The 21,400-nt window shown below is 51.9% G+C and overlaps 9 protein-coding genes across 9 annotated transcripts; 5 read left to right on the forward strand and 4 right to left on the reverse strand.

Moving 5' to 3' along the window:
* Positions 1 to 318: 318 nt before the first annotated feature.
* On the forward strand, positions 319 to 1,763 carry CkaCkLH20_03886 (amidohydrolase; the record flags this gene model as incomplete). Its single annotated transcript, XM_038886605.1, has 4 exons — positions 319 to 516; positions 572 to 1,106; positions 1,163 to 1,233; positions 1,290 to 1,763. The coding sequence occupies 4 exons, from the start codon at positions 319 to 321 to the stop codon at positions 1,761 to 1,763; spliced, it is 1,278 nt and encodes a 425-aa protein (XP_038747855.1).
* A 134-nt stretch (positions 1,764 to 1,897) lies between these two features.
* Positions 1,898 to 2,897, reverse strand: CkaCkLH20_03887 (uncharacterized protein; the record flags this gene model as incomplete). Its single annotated transcript, XM_038886606.1, has 2 exons — positions 1,898 to 2,692; positions 2,742 to 2,897. The coding sequence occupies 2 exons, from the start codon at positions 2,895 to 2,897 to the stop codon at positions 1,898 to 1,900; spliced, it is 951 nt and encodes a 316-aa protein (XP_038747856.1).
* Positions 2,898 to 4,273: 1,376 nt separating this feature from the next.
* On the forward strand, positions 4,274 to 4,897 carry CkaCkLH20_03888 (NADPH-dependent FMN reductase; the record flags this gene model as incomplete). Its single annotated transcript, XM_038886607.1, has 1 exon — positions 4,274 to 4,897. One exon carries the CDS (start codon positions 4,274 to 4,276, stop codon positions 4,895 to 4,897), a length of 624 nt encoding a protein of 207 aa, XP_038747857.1.
* A 347-nt stretch (positions 4,898 to 5,244) lies between these two features.
* Positions 5,245 to 7,074, forward strand: CkaCkLH20_03889 (aspartic proteinase; the record flags this gene model as incomplete). The annotated part of the gene is made up of 1 exon (XM_038886608.1): positions 5,245 to 7,074. One exon carries the CDS (start codon positions 5,245 to 5,247, stop codon positions 7,072 to 7,074), a length of 1,830 nt encoding a protein of 609 aa, XP_038747858.1.
* Positions 7,075 to 8,825: 1,751 nt separating this feature from the next.
* Positions 8,826 to 10,306, forward strand: CkaCkLH20_03890 (endochitinase; the record flags this gene model as incomplete). Its single annotated transcript, XM_038886609.1, has 5 exons — positions 8,826 to 8,920; positions 8,975 to 9,073; positions 9,142 to 9,191; positions 9,244 to 9,432; positions 9,498 to 10,306. 5 exons carry the CDS (start codon positions 8,826 to 8,828, stop codon positions 10,304 to 10,306), a joined length of 1,242 nt encoding a protein of 413 aa, XP_038747859.1.
* Positions 10,307 to 10,633: 327 nt separating this feature from the next.
* On the reverse strand, positions 10,634 to 11,257 carry CkaCkLH20_03891 (methyltransferase domain-containing protein; the record flags this gene model as incomplete). Its single annotated transcript, XM_038886610.1, has 3 exons — positions 10,634 to 10,670; positions 10,738 to 11,157; positions 11,208 to 11,257. The coding sequence occupies 3 exons, from the start codon at positions 11,255 to 11,257 to the stop codon at positions 10,634 to 10,636; spliced, it is 507 nt and encodes a 168-aa protein (XP_038747860.1).
* Positions 11,258 to 13,157: 1,900 nt separating this feature from the next.
* CkaCkLH20_03892 (uncharacterized protein) lies at positions 13,158 to 16,205 on the reverse strand (the record flags this gene model as incomplete). Its single annotated transcript, XM_038886611.1, has 5 exons — positions 13,158 to 13,995; positions 14,152 to 14,385; positions 14,438 to 14,496; positions 14,698 to 16,035; positions 16,086 to 16,205. The coding sequence occupies 5 exons, from the start codon at positions 16,203 to 16,205 to the stop codon at positions 13,158 to 13,160; spliced, it is 2,589 nt and encodes an 862-aa protein (XP_038747861.1).
* Positions 16,206 to 18,435: 2,230 nt separating this feature from the next.
* On the forward strand, positions 18,436 to 19,062 carry CkaCkLH20_03893 (uncharacterized protein; the record flags this gene model as incomplete). Its single annotated transcript, XM_038886612.1, has 1 exon — positions 18,436 to 19,062. One exon carries the CDS (start codon positions 18,436 to 18,438, stop codon positions 19,060 to 19,062), a length of 627 nt encoding a protein of 208 aa, XP_038747862.1.
* Positions 19,063 to 19,424: 362 nt separating this feature from the next.
* On the reverse strand, positions 19,425 to 20,741 carry CkaCkLH20_03894 (uncharacterized protein; the record flags this gene model as incomplete). Its single annotated transcript, XM_038886613.1, has 1 exon — positions 19,425 to 20,741. The coding sequence occupies one exon, from the start codon at positions 20,739 to 20,741 to the stop codon at positions 19,425 to 19,427; it is 1,317 nt and encodes a 438-aa protein (XP_038747863.1).
* Positions 20,742 to 21,400: the final 659 nt, after the last annotated feature.

Genomic DNA, 21,400 nt, shown 5'->3' on the forward strand with positions numbered 1-21,400 from the left:
AAGTGGGTACTCGCTTTCGCAACCGAAGCCGCGTATCTATGGGCTTCGGTGCCTCCTCTACCCACAATCCGATGCAATGTTCTTATCTCCCGGGATTTGACCTATCGTCGGGGCAAGGGCCGCTGTCCGCCGATAGCATCTCCGCGATTACATCCAGGGATTCAAATTCGGCAGTGATCGTTGAGTACCGGAATGATCGTGATTGGTGAGTAGATCCCGGCACTTGACTGACTGATAAATACGCGGTGTGCTTTGACACAAGTAGGTGGAAGCATCACCCATTGCGAGCTGTAAACATTCGACCAAAACTTTACGATCATGGCTCTTGTTCTTCGTGCCCATCGACTGTTACTTGACAGCGCAGCCGAAGTAATACAGAACGGTGCCGTCATAGTCAGCGGCGATCGCATTCAAGATGCAGGCTCATGGACGGATCTGCGGAACAGGCTGCTATCAGACGCCACGGTCCAAGATCTTGGAGATGTAACTCTCATGCCAGGCCTTTTCGACTGTCATGTATGTGTAAAGTCCTCATACAGCTATCGCTCTCTCTCTCACCAGATACAACCAGGTTCACCTGTCCATGGACCCATCCTCTCTGAACGCAACAACAGACTCCAACTTGAGCGAACCGGAAATGCTCGACCTGATGACCCTGAACGCGTCCAAACTACTCGATGCCGGGGTAACCACGGCTCGTGATCTCGGTTCACCAGGTGTTGTCGGTGCCATCATCAGAGATCTTATCGCAGCGGGCGAAATCGAGGGCCCAAGGCTACAAGTAGCTCATGCTCCGATTACTGTGCCCGGTGGACATGCATGTGCGATGGGTGGCGAGGCGGAAGGTGTTGACGGCGTTAGAGCCGAGGTCATCAAGCGGGCTGCGGAGGGAGCAAATCTCGTCAAGGTCATGAGTACCGGGGGGTTCATGACGGCGGGCACGCATCCGGGAAAGGCAAGATATTCTCTGGAGCAGCTGAAAGCGATTGTTGAGGAGGCGCACAAGCATGGCATGCCGGTCACAACACACGCCACGGGAACGGAGGGGATTGAGAGAGCGGTTGATGCGCGGCTGGACTCGATTGAGCATTGTGCTTGGATATCTGGTGAGTCTCGGATATGCGCAATGTACGGGATCTGAAACTTATGGTTATTCTTTCAGGTGACAACACTCACTTTGAACAAAATATTGCAAAGAAGATGGTCGAGTACGATATAGCAGTCTGCCCAACGGTAAGCAACACCGGATCCGACGGGGATGAACTTGTCATGATGCTGAATCCTACTAGATGAACACGGCTTGTGTCGAGCACAACTATTTCTGCCCTTGGGACTCGCGGAAGGCAATTGTGTCCAACTTGACGCAACTAAGAAGTGCTGGCGTCAAGATGATTGTTGGTACCGATGCGGGCATTCCTCTCTGTCGGTTCGAGAGATACTTTGATGGTTTGACTGTTCTTGCCGACGCTGGATATACCGTACGGGAAATCATTGCCAGCGCAACGTCCATACCCGCATCAATCTGTGGGCTAGCCAATGAGACTGGAAGAATTGCCTCTGGCTTTTCGGCAGATCTAGCAGCGTTCGAAGGGGACGTTCTTGGAAAGGGTGGTGTGCTGGCCTTTGGAAAGCCAAAGTTCGTCATGGCTCGTGGACAAGTTCATAAACTACAGGAGATCACGGAGGTGGGGGACGTGGCCAAGCAGGCCCAGGATACGGTGAGAGCACTTCGAAAGGGGGCTGGATTGCCTGATATCTTGTAAAGCCTCAAAGTAATTACAGTGTAGCACTCAAGTCTTCTTTACGGGTGAGTCCGTGCGGTTATTCTGCGGATGCTTCAAAATTTACTATTTGTAAGGCTGACATGATGGTAAGAGCAACAGATAATAGATTCAAGTTACTGCAGTCCGAGCAAGCGATCCAGGTTTCCATGGGTGAACAATTCCATCTGACTCTTGTCGAGGAAATCGATGCTGTTGATGAGCCTTTTCCCATCTTCGTTCGAAGCGTATGGATAGTCAACTGAGAAGCAGATTCTTTCCATAGGCATAACGTCTACCAAAGTCTTCAGAGGCGTTGTGGTAAACATGCCACTCGTCGTGATGTAGAAGTTCTCGCGAAGAAATTGCAAAGGCCCCCTGGAGTACCCGAAATGTTTCATCACCTTTCCCATTGTATCTTCAATTCGACCGATCATGACTGGGACCATTTCACCCCCGTGACCTATGATAATCTGGATGTTCGGAAGCTTCTCAAATAGCCCTGCAGCCATGAGCCTGACTACTGTCAAACCGACCTCGGAGTGCCAGCCCCAAGCGCCAGTGGAGAGCATGAAAGCGGCTGCTGGCTCAATGAGATCACCGGTGAACAAGCTCTCTCGCAGTTCAGGAGTAGGAAAGCTGGGGTGGATGTAAATGGGTACCCCGAGTTCTGCAGCGGCCTCAAAGATTGGGAAATATTTCGAGTTATCCAGAAACTCTCCGTTCACGGTGTTGTTGATTAGAGCTCCCTTGAGTCCCAAGTGGGTGACGCAGCGCTTGAGCTCTGACGCTGCTTCGTGAGGATGAGCTGTCGGCAGGCAAGCGAATGCGGCGAATCGTTCCGGGTTCTTCTTGACAGCTTCGTGCAACTCATCATTCGTTCTGTAGCAGGCTTCGACATTGTTCACATCGTAAACCGTTTGAGAAAGAACCTGTAGCGTATTTAGACGAGTTAATATTTGTCAATACGCGGGGTCTTACCTGAGTTGTGATTCCACTCCGGTCCATGTCCGCTATGCGACCATCGGCAACATCCAGCAGCTTATCCGTGGGGTAAGCGAACCCAGGATGATGTCCGGGAAGTGTGCCCTTGAAGGCGGTGGAACTGAAATGCTCTTCGGCTGCAATAACTCTCATCTTGGTGATCGGTGTGTGAGAAAACGTTTTACGGGGGGAACATAATAGATGATTGCGTAGGGCAGCGAAGTCTCGGGGTTTTATCGCGGTGCGGCTTACAGTGAAGTACCGAGACCGACCTTCCATCCGAAGGTATCAGACTAGAATCTGTTGTTCATCATCAACTCTATTCATGAGCATGACGTACATAAGCGAAGTTCGGACCGGGACCCGCTTAAGCCGAAGAAGGCCGCCGGGCTTGAGGGATCCACTTCGCCGAAGTTTCCGCATGAGCTCGGGCGATTGAAGCCGAAACGGTAGCGAGAAATGGATTGACGATTTGTAACAGTGTAGCATGCGGATGTATTGACGGCAATTGAATTAATAATGCATGTAGTCTAGGAGTGAAACTGTCTCACTGCACCAATACCGCCAAAACCCATTCGCTGGAGGATTGCAATCGAGCGATGTACTCAACCCATCTTTGACCACAACGCAGCAAAACAAAAGCATTAGCGCTGCCTCGAGGGCGAATCGAACGCCCGATCTTCTCATTACGAGTGAGACGCTTTACCACTGAGCCACCAAGGCGTACCGAACCGATTCCCAGTCGGTGGAGCACATCTGCACGCTGGTGACGAGCGCGCGGAGTTCATGAGCTGCAAGAGAGCCATTTCATGTTCTTTGCCGCAAGACGTCCATTTTCTCCAATTATCGCTGTCTACAAGTTATACGAGCGGATACGTTTGATTCGTTGGAGCTAAAGTTAGCGTTCTGACCGACTGATTATTACCGCGCGCCTCGTCTCGCCTTTCCCCCTCAACAGCGGTACTTCGCGTCGCCTTTCCTTCATTCATGTCCTGCGAAATGGAGAGTGTCGGCGCTAGCCTACACAGTAAGCAGCCAAGCTTTGAAGCTTTGAAATCCGCGATCCAGATGCTAGCGTAGATCCTGCCACAATTGGGTCATTCCAGCTGGAGGACGAATCCCATGCTTCCTGTCGTAGAACTTGCAGCTCTAGCATTGCTGTGCCATGCGCGCGGGTCCTCCTTTCCGCGATGACGACTTCGCACCATCTTGGCGACATCCACAGATTATGGAATCGAAGTTTGTCTTGACTGAGCGACAATGGACTTGTCGAGTCCTTTCAACAGTGTGATTGCAGGCAACCATACGGGAAGTTGAGGATGGAGGTACACACACAAGCATGGGGGCAAAATGCGAATCCGAGCAAACGGTGGCCGTGTCAGTCAGGATACAACTATGCTCATGAGTATAAGTACAGCTTTGGATCTCACTAATTGACGGGAAACAACTTCACACTCATTGTAATCATACTCAATCGTCTCGAGCTACTCATATAATCAATCATTCGCCTTCGGAAACAATCCATCACAATGAGTGTCGCAAAGAAAGTTGCTGTCATCGCAACCAGCACCAGAACCCCCAGAGTCGGGCCCCATGTTGCAGACCTTGTGAGAAGCACCATCACCAAGGACGCAGCCGAGAGCAACATCGACGTCTTCCCCGTCGCAGTCGCTGACTTCAACCTCCCCGTCTTTGACGAAAAGGCCCTCCCGGCCCAGGTTCCCGCCCTTGCCAAGTTCGAGCACGCCCACAGCATCGCGTGGAGTAATGAGATCGCCAAGTACGACGGCTACGTCTTTGTCATCCCAGAGTACAACTATGGCATGGCCGGCGGCACAAAGAACGCGATCGACTACCTGTACAATGAGTGGATCGGAAAGCCAGTGGTCATCGTCAGCTACGGCATCGGGGGCGGCAACCGGGCCTCGGAGCAGCTCCAGGGCACGCTAGAGGGCATGAAGCTCCGTGTGGCGGGTACCCGGCCGGCGTTGGCGTTTTCGGGCGGCCCGGGCCCGGATTTCATCGCCGCCATGAGCAAGGGCGAACTTGGAGAGGAGTCTCGGAAGGAGTGGGAGGGCAAATCGGCGGACATCCTCAAAGCCTTTGGCGAACTGAAGCAACTCCTTCAAGAGCCTCCCCAACCCAACGCATAGGATGTTACCTAGCGGTAGCCCGGATCGACCGAGTTTGGCACTTTTGTTTAACCATAAATACCAGTCACCTTACCCATTGCTGGCGAAGATCCACCTTTTAATATCGCTTATTCGCCCCTGTCAGCAGCGTTGTGATCCTTTCGTGTTAGTGTTCCAAATGCGTTGCTATGTTGCTTGGCTGCCTACGAGAAATGCTGCTGTGCCGCGTTCTGTGCCGCACCGTTGTACATTGCATTAGCCTAAAAGTTCTCGCGAATTCCTCTGCATCCTCCCCTCTCTCTCCCTCCTTTCTCACCCATTAGCTCTGTTATGTTGCCGTCACTCTTTTGAACATTTTCCGTCCCATCATGAGGACATCCGCTCTTTGCGCGGTGGCCGTGTGCGCCGCTGCGGCATCGGCTCAAGTTCGCCTGCCGTTCACACGTCAGCCCTACCCAAAGGTAGACGGTGGGAGCGTCAGCAGCAGAGCGGTGGACGAGCGCCGCTCCACCGTCGACGTCTTCACGGCAGACACGGTCTATCTTGTGAATGTGACCGTCGGCACGCCGCCACAGGGGCTGTCCCTGATGCTCAGCGTGCAAGCCGGCGAAACATGGGTTCCTAACGACTCGCACTGCAGCTCGGATGGCTATTCTGTCAGGTACGGATGGTGCAAGTACGGGTCCTTCAAGGCCAACGAGTCATCGAGTTACGTCAATCCGGGTACCGAAGACTTCATGACGAGCTACACCGAAGGCTACGCGTACGGCGAGGTCATGAGCGAGACGCTCGGCATCGGCGACAGTAAGCTGGAGAAGGTCAACATGGGCTTCGTCAACTCTGCCGATATCTACATTGGTGTTTTAGGACTGGGCTTCAACACGAGCGCGTACATCGCGAGCTACAGTTCCAACTCGAGCCTCTCGACTGGGCTTCCTACGGTCCCGGATCGCCTGCTTACAGATGGCCAAATCAAGTCGACCGCGTACAGCCTCTGGCTCGACGATGATACCGCCGAGTCTGGGAACCTTCTTTTGGGTGCAATCGACAAGTCCAAGTTTGAGGAGGGTTCTCTCATCCGGTTCCCGATCGACACCAGCTTTTCGTCCCAAAAGATCTTCGACACCACCATCTATTCGGCGAACGGCAGCAAATCTTCCTCGGATCCTCTCGAACCTCTAGGAGATCTGGGCTCATTCTACATGAACAAGCCCAACGTGCGCCTGATCCCTCACAACGTCGTATCCTGGTTTCCTGATGACCTAGCTCGGGATATTTACAAGGTCGCTGGGGCCGTGTGGTACGAGTCGAGAAAGAGCTACGTCGTGCCCTGCTCTACCAACACGTCTACGGCGCAGTTGACTATTCAACTTCACGGCGTGGATGGGCCTATTCTTCAGGTGCCCATCTCCAACCTCATACTTCCACCTAGTGTCTGGTCTTCGGGGAAGTGGTCTTGGGACACAGAATCGGCCACTACTTACTGTCTCTTCGGAATACAGTCGTACAACTCGACAACCTCCGGAAGCTCGAGCAGCTCAAGCGACGTCTACTCTTTGGGAGGACTGATGTTGAAGCGGGCATACGTGGTCTTCGATCTCGCAAACGAGGAAATCGCCATTGGAAAGACCAAGTTCGGAGGCACTGCAGCGGAGGACATTATCGTCTTCCCCAGCTATGGAGCCGAGATCCCCGAATCTACAAGCGTTAGCGTACGCTCAAGCCGGTGTTCCGAGTACTCTACCTCCTCAGACTGCAGTTCGGACTCCGGTGGCGACTACTATGGAGGGTACTACGGTTCGTCTGGCCTTTCGAGGGGTGCCAAGATAGGCATCGGTGTTGGTGTCGGCGCTTTTGTGCTGACCGTCCTTGGCCTTACTGTTTGGGCCGTCATGAGATGTCGGCGGATCAGACGAGCAGAGGCCGAGGTGGCTGAGAAGCAGGGAAGCATGGAGGATGGCAAGGCGACCGAGAAGCATGGAGACACCAACTTCGGCAAAGATGGTTCTTTACCTCTGAAAAGTCCGGTCTCAGTCTCCTGTGACTCGGCAGCAGCTGAGCCGGTGACGACTTCAGGGGAACCTACGCAGGAAGGCCGTGACATGGGGACAAGGAGCTCAGCGCGTTCCCCCGGGGGTTTGTACCGTTTTCAAATATTGTTTTCTCGCAAATTCTGGGGCATCAAAGCCACCGTTTAGAGTCACCCCATGGAAGACCTCTTAGGATTCGACACAATAATTTAATGCAACATATAATACACCTCTGATGTGTGACATGAGATGAAGTCACATTGCAAGGCAATTTTGACCGCCTCCAATCGCAGCATTTCCTCACTCATGTCATAACGCGGTAGTCAGGGGAATGGGTGTCAGTCGCTTAGCACGTAGCATGCGGACCGATCCGGAACTCTGCTAATCCAGTTAGAATGTTGAGATAACAATACTTCCACATACGCGATGATGAATATGATGGTGGGTGGTAATTCTTTTCAAGTCTGTCAATGACTACATGTGATGACGGTGCCGTGGTTCGTTGGTGTTGGCCGATCATCATCTGCTTGATCTCGGTGTTGCTTCCCTCAACTTGCAACGTTGCAGATCCTTACCACTGCCTAAATGCCCCATGAACCGGACAGATGGTCTCCGCGTTGCAATAACAGGCGCTGATGCCACTCTGTAATATGCAAGAAATCAGATGGCAGTGGCTGGACCAAAGATGAACAATTTCAAGCAGCCACTTCGGAGATCAGGGGACGGGGCGGGTGGCGTGCCGATACCGTTTAATCAGATCTCCAACTTCCGAGAAAGTGATAGAATTTGCAGTGTCTCCGGATTAGTACGGATGGAAAAGTAGGGTGCAAGGGATATCCTCAACTTGATTGCCGAGTGAAGCCGACTTGAACTACCCAGCTCTCAATCTTAGCAGCGACGTAAAGGTATCAAGGTCGCCACAGACTTGGAATATCGTCCAGACAACTGAATGCCAAACTTACCTGTGTCTTGCACATATTGAGGAATAACTACCGCGACAAGCCAGCAGAGGACTCCCAAAAGTTCATCGTAATGGAAGCATGTGCTCACGTTAGTCCTGCCCCCAAAAAAGCGATAAGGGCTCAGAATGGAGGGTCACATTCGGCTCCGACTCGGTCATTCGCTCTGGGCTCACAGAATTTTGAGCACATGGCCATCGAGGGTAGCTCCTGAAGAATCAAGGATTTTGGCCAATCCGTTTTCGAGACTTGGGCTGCTAGTAGAGAGAATGTTGCTACACCTGCATTAGCCTGGACCCCTCACCTTGCCTCCACCATTCACCGGGCACCATCACCAAGTCTTCACCTTTGGTGTTGGCGCTACAGTGCACACACAATTCACTCGGAAATTCGAAGTCTTCTTCTACAGCCAATGCAACTCCAAGGAGATGTCATACTTTGGTGTGTAGATGGCACGCTAGGCCACACGCTCGACAGATCGCTGTCAAATTAGTCGTCACCACCAAAGCGTGACGCGGCGAGGACACCACGATGTTTCCACGCGCATACTGAATTTATGTTATCTCATTTCTCGCTGGTTCCTAGACTTACTGAGTGAGAGATTGGTTAATAATGTTTGGCTTTCCACAGAGGAGGTAACGTTTCGGGCACAGAATGCAACTCAAGTCTGCTTTCAACTTGCAACATGAACATGCCGATTGCCAGGGCCGACTTTCAGATGACAGGAGCAAAGACAGGATGATGTTGACGCCAGTAAACCGACTCCTTTGATAGCGTTATGTCCAGGCCACCGGACAAAACTAGTATAATATGATCAGTTGATCTTCGCAAGTCCAGTGACTTCCGGTTGAGCCTCAGCACTTGCGATTCTTACACTCCTTTACTAGACTATTTAAGTGGTGGCTTGAGATATTTGTCAAGATGAAGTTTTTCCGTTCCTTAGTCGCTACAGCTTTCATCATGTCTCCAGCAGTCCGTCTCTCAGAAGCCGCGCCGGTGGACCTTACCACGCCAGGTGTCGATGGCTACACCAACGCGGTGTATTTCACCAACTGGTATGACAGTACACCAAGCTTTGGGGCGAATTAACCATTCTAACGTGAGACTAGGGCGATTTACGGACGCAACTACCAGCCTCAGAACCTACCTGCGTCTCAGATCACCAACGTTCTCTACGCCTTCATGAACCTTCGGCCAAATGGAGAAGTGTATGTAATTTGATTACGATTCGCAACGCGAACCAAATTGAGTGACCATAGATACTAATAGGCCATAGCTATACCGCCGATACTTACTCTGACCTAGAGAAGCACTACCCCACGGACTGTGAGTTGGCTACATACGCATGAGACAAGCACGTCTGCTAACCTGGCGGCAGCGTGGAACGATGTCGGTACCAACGCATACGGTTGCGTGAAGCAACTTTACCTTCTGAAGAAAGCCAATCGCCGTATGAAAGTCATGCTCAGTATTGGTGGTTGGACTTGGTCGACGAACTTTCCGGCGGCTGCCAGCACGGCTGAAAGCAGAGCCCTCTTCGCCTCGTCGTCAGTTACTCTCATGAAAGGTAAGTACCAACCTTCGCCGATCTATCATAAGAAGGCGGCAACATGGAACTGATACCACTTCGAGATTGGGGTTTCGACGGCATCGATGTAGACTGGGAGTATCCCGCCAACGCGAACGAAGCAGCCAACATGGTTCTTCTCCTCCAGGCAGTTCGTGCTGAGTTGGATGCGTATGCCGCTCAGTATACCCCTGGTTACCACTACCTCTTGACCATTGCCTCTCCCGCGGGCCCGAGTCATTACAACGTCATGAATCTGAAGGCCGTTTCAGATGTTATTGACGCATTCAACCTTATGGCCTACGACTACGCTGGCTCTTGGGATGCCAACAGCGGGCATCAGGCCAATCTCTACCCAAACCCCAACAACCCGTCCTCCACCCCCTTCTCAACTGACGCCGCAGTGACGGACTACCTGAACGCCGGCGTCCCGGCCTCCAAGATCGTCCTCGGCATGCCCATCTACGGCCGCTCGTTCGAACAGACGAACGGCATTGGCCAGCCCTTCTCGGGCGTTGGCAGTGGGTCATGGGAGAATGGCGTCTGGGACTACAAGGCCTTGCCACGCGCTGGAGCGACAGAGCTGTACGACTCGACAGCGGTTGCCTCCTACAGCTACGATTCCAGCAGCCGTGAGCTTATCTCGTACGATACGCCTGCTGTGGTGAGAAACAAGGTCTCGTACTTGAAGGGCAGAGGACTCGGGGGTTCCATGTTCTGGGAAGCCAGCGGAGATCGAGCTGATGATGGAAGCTTGTTGAAGACCAGTTTCGACGCCCTTGGGGGTACCGCCGGGCAGGACAAGAGCCAGAATCAGCTGAGCTACCCCAACAGCAAGTACGACAACATCCAACAAGGTGTGCCTGGGGGCTGAGAGGGAATCCAAAGCTTATTGGATCATTGTCTTTCTTTGGCGTGGCGCACATCTCGAGAAGGCCTAGATTGTTGCGGTTTCTTTATTTCATTTATAACTTTGGCGGCAACAGAGCTTAGCACGCACACTCATTATTCAGTCAACTTCCCATACCAGTCTAGAGCAGAACGAATTGTATTATCTAGTGTATGTCGTAATTGAGCGACCCAAGCTCAGTGTTCTTTGCATCTCAAGTTTTGGAGTCTAGATTGGATGTTCGTGTGTGAAGCTTCTCATGGACCATGTAACTACCTGGAGTTGGTCTTTAACTGCAAAATCTGGCGATTTCTATATTTCTAAAACCTTCTGCCCATACACAACATGACTAGAAGATGCCGTTAGTCATACATTTACAGGACTCCATGGGAACAGATGGACATTGGGTCACTTACTAATTCAGATACGCATGGAAAGTGTTGGACATCAACTCATCGCGGACGTGTTCCAAAAGGTTGATGACTTCCTCTCTTTTCCATCCGAGGACGCTGATGAAGAGCTTCAGAGTAAACGCGTCGAGCCCTTCCATCGTCTGTGCCAGATTATGCCAGCCAAGATCCTTCATATGAGGATTCTTTGCCCACGGTCCGAGGGGGATCTTGAAATGATGGTGACGGATGTTTTTGAAACGAGCTTGTCGCACCCAGCCCTCCAGCTTTGGTCCAGGGGAGTGCTCTCTGCCAAGCGTGTCGCAAGCTTCAATAAACAGGCGGTCCCATTTCATGAGCGCGTGGTCTTCCGTCAGAGTCCCGTCGTCACAGCCGTAAAGGACGCTCATGTCGGAGAACTCGGCCCAGCCGTTAGGAGTAAGAGCGCTAGAGCTAAGATGAGTAAACGTTGTACTAGCTAATCTCAGGGCTCTTACTGATAAACTCTTCCAACGAACGTTGGCCAGTCACGCAAAGACGCTGCCATATACCGCGTGTGAATGAAGTCATACGACCTGTGTTCTATCCAGGAGCTCTCCACATCATCCACTTCGAATTTGACGTTTGGAGGAATCCTGAGAACTGCTTAGCCACGATTTCTTAGACCAGTTCGTCCCAGGTGATGAGGGTGTTAGAGAGCAATACCACTCCGGCTGAATAGCGCTAAGGTCATTTCCAGTCACCTTTGTTCAATACTATTAGTCTCCCTGGGCAATCTTCAGTTTTCAACTCTTGTTGGGTATTGTTTACTTGTGCATTAGGCAACATATCGCCGACTTCACACGCCCCTAAAGACAATGATATCTGTCAGATGCATTACACACAAAAGGGTCGGTGTAGATGATAGATTACACATCGTAACCATTTCAGCATACTTACAAATCCCTGTTCCAGTGCCCACGTCGAGAATGCGATGCGTATTGTCGGGGTCGATTGGAGCTAGAAATAGATTGCGGCCAAGTGTCTTGAAAATCAATTCATGCATGAGATCCAATCGTTCCATCTCGCCCTAACATGTGCAACATGTTGCGTCAGTCAATGGGGAACATCAAGAGCCGCATGGTCTATGTCTACCTCATCGTTGGGAAAGTTATAGGCTGTGTAAAGTCAGCTCGATGGAGGAAACAAGCCAATAATGAGGCCTTTCGATAGGACTCGTGAAACGAAAAAGCAAGTTGAGCTTACATCCTGCGCGATAGGCATGATACCGTCGACCGAATTCCTCGGGATAGTCAACAACACTTCTCGTCAGAGACTTCGTGTACGTCGAGCTAAAGCAAGTCAAGCGTTTATTAGTGTCTTTCTCGAAATTTTGGTCATGAAACCCAATGTTGCGGGTTGTCTTACAGGCGATCGTTATTGACTGATTGACCGTCCATTACCTATGATCGCAATTACGACCAAAGGTCAGCAGCATTCTTGCGGGGTAAACGAGTCCAGGAACACCAACGCTGTCAACATCATCAACCTCCAACGGGGCAGGGTCTAACGGAACTTGAGAATCCATGGTCAACGGGCTTCAGTCTGATGAGGCTTTCGATATTCCGCTGAGCTTGTTTTCCGCCAAGACCCATGAGTTGAGAAGTTAGCGACGGATACATGCATCACAAGGCCAAGGATGGGGGAGCCCCGGAAATACTAAGGCTTTTATCTATGCTCAGGGTGTCAATCCTTGAAAAAAAAGACACCCGCAGCTTGCGAATGAAATGGGCTAGAACGGGTGGGCAGATTTTTAATTTGTTGTTGGTTGCTGCATGTACAGGGCGCGCGCTCTCTGGATATTTGCGGCGTTCAATCGCTGTATCGCGACACGCATGGCCGGGTTTAATATCGCAGGCTCACAGACTTAGGTGCCTTCAATGTTGTTTCGTCCATCACTCTGGTCAGGACTTCAGTGCATTTGCAGCTCAACAGCTCGACTTGTCTGAGAACCTTCCATTCAAGTTGATTGCTGCGGGAAAGGTTTGTATGATAATGTGGTTGGACACTACGTAAGCTGATACGGAGATTGGAAGGCCGCGACTTCCATACTCTTGTTGGTTGTCTCCCGAGAATACTGCAGATTACATCGGGTCTCATGCGGCATCGTCGCGGTGGAAGGATTCTGGCACCTCGTTGATGACCAATGAACAATACGCATGCTAGCTAAGCGATCGTGACGTCCCCTGTAGCCTGCAGCGAGTACAAGCCTGTCAGAACCGCTCAACATTTCGGCCTCCACCAACAAGACAGGGGCACGACTATGTGAGCCGGAAGGGGCTCTCGAGGAAGATCATTTTATATCTAGATGAAATAACTCTTCAGTTAATTGCATTAATTATCCATAAACTTTTGTGTTTTGCGACCGATAAAACTCAACGCTGCCAATCGCTCTGATGTCGAAGAACTCATGTTGCCTTGGGCTTCTTCCGCGCCACGACAATCGTTGCCCTCAGCGCCTTGGACCTTGCAAACCACACAAACAACTTCCCGGCAACTTTGTACTTGGCAATTGAGATTCCGTATGGTTTCAGAAAATTCTCTTGTTCGTTGATGTGCCTGACCAGTCCGGAAAAGACATGGTCAGTGACGTCGCGAAACTGCGTCTGCTTCTCATCATATCCTGCTTCCCTCAGCTGTCTCGTGTAGGCCTCTTCCGTCACAAACGTATTGATGGGGCATTTCATCCCCAAGCTGATCAACTTTACCACAAGCCTCTCTGTGAAAGACGCAGTTTCGCTCAGAAGCAAGTCAAAAGCCATCAAATTGGCGTCGAGACTTGCGGCCGCATATTTGAAGATCGGGCGGCGCGACGGAAAGAAGTGATACAGACTGTCGAGGCCAAGAACCCATGTCTCATAGCTCTCACGTCGATCTCTTGTCAGAGACTCGACGGCAGCCTTAGTGTCTGGCGCCCAACTCTCAGGTTTCGCGGCGTCGGCCTGGAAGACTTGAACCGCCTCACGTTCTTTGTCAGACTGGAGCCCATGAAGCATCTTGGATGAAGCGATTCGCAACTGAGTCTCGTTCAGTGTGAGGCCCACGTAACGATACCCTTTCCATTCGCTTTGGCGGAGGAGACGGGCGAGTTCAAGGGACTGGTCACCACAGCCGATGCCGAGGTCGAGAATCGCCAGCTTCGAGGATGTGATGTTGTTGAGAATGCCGGATGAGGCGACAACTTCTTGAAGAAGGCCCCGACAGGCCTGCTCGAAGTCGCGGATGGGTTGTCCGTCGTGGCTCGACCTGCATCATACGGAATTAATGACATGAGTTGAGATGAATGTGAGGAAAATGAGACGAAAGTTGAATTAGATGAGATGGAATGCGATATCACGGCGGTTTTGAGAAAGAAAACCTCACAATAATGAGTTATGTGTATGCATGATGAGTTGTACTTACCAGTATCCCAAGTTCATCCACATGGTGGTGGTGAATGGAACCTTCACATTGAGCTTCCAATGGTCGGCATTATAGATGTCATTTTTGCGCAGGAAAAGAGTGGCTAAGATGAGTGTGATGAAGACAAAAAATAAGACACCGCTTAAAGCACCAAGCAAGAAATCCGACTGAAGAGTGAATAGTGACCTCATTGTAGGACAGACGTCGCCAGCGCCTCCGGCGGATACTGTGAGACTGGTGAAAGAAAGCGCCAGCTAGTTCAATGGCTCGCGAAAAGGCAACTCACACATGGGTCTTCAAGTCGAAGGATTTTATCCATGTTGTCACAGTCGATAGTGGCTGCTGCTATTTTTTTTAGCAGTAAAACTGACACATGACGAAATTGTCACGTGATCTAAAACCGATCCGAAGTGACTTCCCTTGAACCAAAGTCCCTATTCGTACTTGATTCCGTCTAGAAACCTTTGCTTTTATCTCCATTTCTTGATATTCTCTGCAGGCTTTCTCCCATCTTCATCTCTTTGCTATGCCAGTCCGCCAAGGTACCTGAACGCCGAAGTCGTCAGCTATTCTCATCGCAGAGATCAGGCAACCTTCAAGAAGGACCATTCCATCCCAGCACCAGGCTCCCGTTAGCCAGACATTATCCTCTCCGTTCACCCACGCTGCCCCGTCATCCGCTTCCGTCTTCTTGTCCGTCTTTCCATCGCTCTTCATGATTGCCTGGATCACAGCTCTACTCTCGACCGTCCGCAGGGTTCGGGTGAACCTCGCCGTCCGCAATACTCTCTTAGCTTCAGCTGCAGGATTCAACGAGCAAGTGCTGACCACCGTTCCTCCAGGCATAGTATGCAAAGCCTCTGTTCGCGCCTCCTTGCCGAAGTCGGTTCTGAGGCAAATCGCCTGAGACGGCATCGTGCTGCCTTTGTGGTGCGCACAAGTTTTCGGACCGTCGCCAACATCTTCGGTAACACTGAAAACATCGCTCGCGGCTGTGCTAGCCGGCCGAAGGATTGAGCTCTCCACACGGATCGTCGGGATCTTGCCGAGTGTCTTGCTAAGCGGCTTGAAGATCTTCCCGGCGACGTCCGGCGATACGGCGAGAATCACCCGATCGAATTCATCCTCCAAAACCGACCCGTTCCCATCTCGTGTCGACTGCCAGGTGATCCTCACCTTTCCGCTCGTTGTTGACGCCACTTCGACCACTCGCGCCCCCAATCGAACGTCCCTCATTCCCCTTGCCAACCTCGATTCCACCTGGTGAACCCCTCCGCAGACAGTGTAGTGCTGCTGACCGTGCGACATCTTCTTATAGATGACCACGTCGCTCGCCGGAAACGCCAACAGCTCTGCGTGTGAACATGTCGACACGCTGCTGATGAGAGGAAGCAGGTAATGTGTCACATATCGACGCGGCAGCCATATCCTCTCGAGATACTCCGCCAGCGACTCTGCGCGATCGCAGCCTTCGGTTATGGGCCGCACCAAGAAACACGCGACAGTGAACCAGAATTGGCACACGATCAGGTACAGGATCTCGACGAAATGCGACACCATCCCGCGACTCCCCGGCCAGGGAGGAATCTGGTGCAAGTTCGAGGCATGAACGAAGTATTCTCCCGGCACTCCGCCAGCTCCCTCGAGGTTTCCTCCACCGGTCTTCCCAACGGTGGGGTCGTGCTTCCGTGGCGGCAAGGCTTTCACAAATGAGAACAGAAACCGGACGGGGTGATACGGGATCCCCAAGTGGTCATACATCCCCATCACGTTTTGGTAATATCCTCCAGCGAGTGCGCGCATCGGCAGGTCGATCCGTTCGACGTCGCCAGACCGTTCATCTCGTACTGCGACCGAGGCAGAGTCGAAGGAAAGGCTCTCCGCCTAAGACTGTCAGCTATCCCACCCGACGACAGACTCAACTAATTACTCACCTGCTCGAAAAGCGTAACAGCATATCGTTGTCTTTCATCATTCTGCAGAAGGTACGCAGTAGTCAGACCGGCCAAGCCAGTGCCAACGACGGCCACTCGCAAAGGAGCCTCATGACCCATGTTGTGTTGAGAGGAGCCCAGAATCCTACGATCTCAGGTGCATTCTCGGTGGGGTCGGCTGGAGTTTCGCTTCCGGTCTGCGCACACAGTCGACAGAGTTTACAGCCTCAGAGCTTCTATGTGACAGCCTCAGAGTTTCAGAAACGAGCTGGTCTTCTTGTAGTTCAACTGAATGAACGGCTAGGAAAGTTCAGACCGCCACGTTTCTCTGTCACTCCACTTGCATCGCCAAGCTTCAACAATCGGGACTCCGGGAGGGCAATTTCATTTATGCGCATCAAAACCGTTCCCTCGATGGCAAACTCACCTCAGAAACCCGGGCTGCTAAAGGGGCACCTCGCAGCGGGCGTCATCCCTGAACAGAGAAGACGTGTGCCGAGGTCAAGACCCGACCGGTCGCTCCAACTCCATGTGCGCCCACATCCTCACCCCTGTTCGCGTCGTACGGTGCCTGAGCAACGGAGACTCTGGCGGTGATCGAGGACTAAGATTGCCAAACATGTGCTGGGACATGATTTGGGACATGAGTCGCGTCAATATAACCTGTTGGTCCTCAGGTCAGTCGATGGTGCAAAGTTCTTCATGTTGAATTCATTCCAAACGCCGTCTCAAGAATCGAAAGGTTGACGCTGTCAGAGCTGTGGTATGAGAGATCGTGTCGCTCACATCTCATCTGACCTCCTTTTATCGGATGGAATGTTGCCCCGACTTGGCTGATGTGTTCTCTCAGCTTCTAAAAGTTTTCTCCCGTTGGCCCCACATGCCATCAAATCTTAATCCCCGGCCCCGTCCCGGCATGTCCGGTCAATGCCTCCATTTGAGAATAGGTTCCCTCGTTGACATCAAATCATCATGTGAAAGCTCATACGAACGGGCATCTGATCGTTTAACCGCGTGGGCTCTCAACTGTCAGTGATATGTATGGCAGTTTCGAGCACCCTGCCGCTGGCCATCTTCGCGGGCTACATGGTTCTGGCCGTTCAGGCGTGGGGATCACGGGAGACACCGCTGGGGGCCACTGCGGTGGGGAGAGTGGTGAAAGGATACATTGCTCTTCAAGCAGGCGTGGCCGTCAACTCTCGACACGGGGCCCAGAGCTTAGTAGTTGCTGCAGATTTCAGGTTTTGCGCCAACTGGAGCAGTTGTAATGAAAGGAATCTTTGATGATAGCAAGGGTCTGGAAGTTGCTCTGAGTACCCTGTACGAGCATCCGGCTGCCAGCAGCGTTGGCTGGGTCGTCAGATGCTACGGGTTCAGCTTCTGCTTGATCTGAATTTTCGCCGTGGACTACATGGACGCCCTCAAACAATCCACAACAACAGAAAGCACCAAAAAAAAGACACAACACCAGACGTATTGCACCCAGCTACTAATCCGGCCCTCACTGGAATCATCTAGATGGAGCGGAACATGGTGCAGCCGACCGAGGGCCGACTTCAGCGGTGAAATTTCCGTCAATTGGACTTCTGATGATAGCAAGCTAGCCCTCTTGGAAGACTAATATTGGATGACACGCCGCTCCAAGAGGATCAGCAACAGGCGTTGCAGGTGACCGAGAGAATGCGTGATGAGGGAATGGGCAATCTCTCGACTAAGCCCAACCAGGTCTAATTGAACGAACAATGGTAGAACCGCTGGAGTGAGAAGGTTTTACTCGGTGCCGGAGATGATAGATGACATACTCAACGCGGTGAGGTGCTAAATGAGATAAGTATCACTGTGACTCCTTAACCCTTCAACCTTGAGAGCAATGCTCTTCATAAGCGCCACCACATACGCCAGGAAGCTTATCGGGATAGAGTTTTATTCTCTTAAAATATTGAATATCAAATGTGTACTTATTTGGTATAGCGAGCTAAAATAATAAAGGTGCTTGTATTATATTGCGCAGCAAATTACGGTAGTTATAATTGCCCAGATAACACCTATATACTATATCAAGATGTGTGTTTAGACAGGTAGAAAATCTATTCAAACAAGCCTAAAGAGGTATTAATAATAGTCCTATTTCTCTTAAGGTTATTTTGCCTCTTATTAACCCTGAGAGATACTCATGCGTGCTTATAAAAGGTGAGTGATTGAAGTATGCCGCCCATATCCCTCTCCATCAGGGTGAATAATGGGGTTTCTTTTTCTTTTGGAATAGTTACGCAGTGCAGCCAGCATCCCTCGCAAATGCCTAGACTGAAACTTTCCCACATCTCGCTTATCTGAAATCTCAACTTCAACAATGGAAGCCTCACGGCCAGCACTCAGGCCTCTTCCCATTATTCACCTCAACGGTTTCCCAGGTACCGGCAAGCTCACCATCGCCAGCGCCCTACAGAAGCAGCTCGGGTCATGCTGTCGCCTGGTGCACAATCACCTCCTCATCAACCCTGCCGACGCGGTGCTGCATCGCTCTGAGGCCGGCTACCAGGACTTGCGGCGGGCCATCCGCGGAGTCATTTTCACGTCCCTTGTCGAGAGCCCACCCAGTCACCGCATTGCTTACATCTTCACCGACTTCCAATCCAGTGATGAGGTGGGAAGCGCAGCGTGCGCCGAGTATCTGGCGGCTGCGCGTGCCCGTGGTGCTGCGCTGGTCTCGGTCGTCGTCAGCTGCGATGAGGCAACCAACCTCGCACGGTTGCAGTCTGCTGATCGTGAAGCCCATCGCAAGATCGTCGACCCGGAGCTCTTACACATGTTTCGTAATGGCGTTCAAATTCATCGATTTGATGTATCAGAGTCGACGAGTCTTGAGGTGGACGTTTCCAAGTTGGCTCCTGCTGAAGCTGCGACGCGTATTCTGGAGCATGTGCTCAAAATCTGCCCCGAGGTTCAAAGAGAAATGGCATCGATCGATCGTTCATGAAGAAAATACAAGAGAAATGTCCCTGGGACACCACATAGATGGTTGTAGATGCTTAGTGAAAGACATATCAAATATGATGATATCTCATTGCATGACTTAAAGTGATTAACCTTCAGTCGCATCAATAGGGTTTGAGTCGCGATGCAGTCATTCACCAGGTTAAAACTCAAGTTACAATACCTGAGACCATAGGCCTGAACTAATGAGCTTAATACACGATGCGAGTGCAATGCCCAACACCAGAACAGCAAAAGAGCACTCAAAACATAAAACACCAGATATTCACACAATACCGCTCTAATTAGCCCTTATACCCTACGCCTGGTTATATGTACATGCAGCCTGTCTCAAAGCCTCGCTTACTACCAATTCTTCTGCGTGATAGTCCTGTTCCCTGCTGCAATCTCCGGCGCATAATCTGTGCCCAAGTACTTGCAAATGGTCATGCGGACAATCCATCCCCATAGCCGCATATTGCCCATCTGTCCCGTGCCACGATTCGGGCCCAGGGTGACGGCGAACACGAAGGTGTCGTCGGCCTTGTACATCGGCATAGAGCGCCCCGCCAACAAGTCTTGTAAGGCCGGAGCCAAGAACCGCACCTGTGCGTCGGCGTGTTTTCCGGTGGCCGTCTGGGCGTTGGCGGCATCCCCCAAGGCAAATACGTTGGCATGGCCAGAAACCTGCAGCGTGTCACGATTGACCTTGATCCGGCCATCACGGTCGAGCATGGCCGCGGCCATGAAGGCTGTGTTGGGACGGACGCCAAAAGTGGGGATGTAGAGATCCGTCACGATCGTGGCCGTCGTGTCCGCCTTGTCCGTGTTGCCCTTGGAGCTAGTAGCCAAGACGATGGAATGCCTCCCGTCCGACTGAGTCGTGGCGCTCAGCACGCGTGTGTTGGATATAATCTTGACTTTCAGCTTTGCCAGCTCGTCGGCCACCGTCTGTCTCACGTCGCTGCGCGCCTCGGGCCACAACGGGAGGGCATCGTCGGCTATTAGTGTTATGTCCTTGGTGCCCGCCATTCCGTACACCTGGCCGAGCTCCGCTGCGACTTCAACGCCCGTTTGGCCGGCACCGGCTACTACGATAGATGTTGCTGCGGCAATCTTGTTGCGGAGATTGTGAATTTCATTCTTGGTGGCGGCTGTGTCTGCCAGGTTCTTGAAGGGCATGGCATCCTGATATGAGGAGCCTGTTGCAATGACGAGGGTGTCGTAGTCGATGGTCCGCAGTTGCTCGTCGTCTTTCGTGGATATAACGACTTGGTTTTCCTGGGTGTCCACATGCTTTGCAGTTCCCAGAACATACTCAAATTTGGAGCTGTCATACTTGGCCAGGGCAGGGCCTAGCGGATGGAATATTCTTTCATCGCCGAATCCGTCTGGCAGAATGGCACGTACAGTGGCGTAGGCCCATAGCAGCTCGTCATTGGGACTAACCAGCACAACACGCAAGCCCACGGATGCAGGCGTGTGCTTGAGCAGGTGGTGGACGAGGGGGACTCCTGCCATGCCGGCGCCGAGGACCACCAGTGTGTGCGATCCGGCCTGCGACGTTGTGTCTGCATTGCTGAGCCTCTCAGGCTTTCTGCCCAACTTGAGGATCCGAGAAAGAAGCGGATAGGCCAGCACCAAACAGCCGGTGATCCAGGAGATTGTGACCGTCAAAGACATGTTCGGCTGATGAGAAAGCTGCAAGAGTGACTGACTGATGTTTGACATAGAAGGAAGCAGATTTTGACATGTAATGATTTCGTTAAAACTGGCCACTTAAATACACCTACCTAGCCCTCGAAGTCACCTAACCCACGGAGGGGAATGGTTTGTGTGATACCTGCGCCGCTTGGCTACATGAAAATCCGCGCGCTAAGCTGCCGCTCCGTGGGTTAGGTGTGCTGGTATGTGTCTGTGCGAACCGGGCCCCCCGGCCGGTAGTGTCCGTGTGGACGGGCCGGGGCCCGGGGACAAAAGGAAAGTGGGATGGGTGTGTCTGGCTGCGCCGTAACAAGATTATGTCAAGGTATCGGAATATCTCTCTACGCAAAATTCATGAGCAGTTATCCAGAAAACGTGCGGGACTCAAGCGTATAAAAAAGAAGAGCTGCACTGGTACTTGGATATGTAGGGAAAAGGCTACATCAACTGTTCTGTCGTTTTGCTGCTCGAGTGAGCGTGGAGCAACGATGGCTTAGTTCCAATAGTCTGACATACCGGGCAGTAGCGTTCCCGCGCTCGAGGGGCGAACGGCGGAAACCACCATGCATGCTGCCTCAAAGTACGAGTAGTCGGCTGTGCCTCAGCAGGGATCCCAGTCAGCCATAATGACGTGGGTT

Source organism: Colletotrichum karsti (assembly GCF_011947395.1).
Source record: "Colletotrichum karsti strain CkLH20 chromosome Unknown Scaffold10, whole genome shotgun sequence".
Taxonomy (NCBI): Eukaryota; Fungi; Ascomycota; class Sordariomycetes; order Glomerellales; family Glomerellaceae; genus Colletotrichum; species Colletotrichum karsti.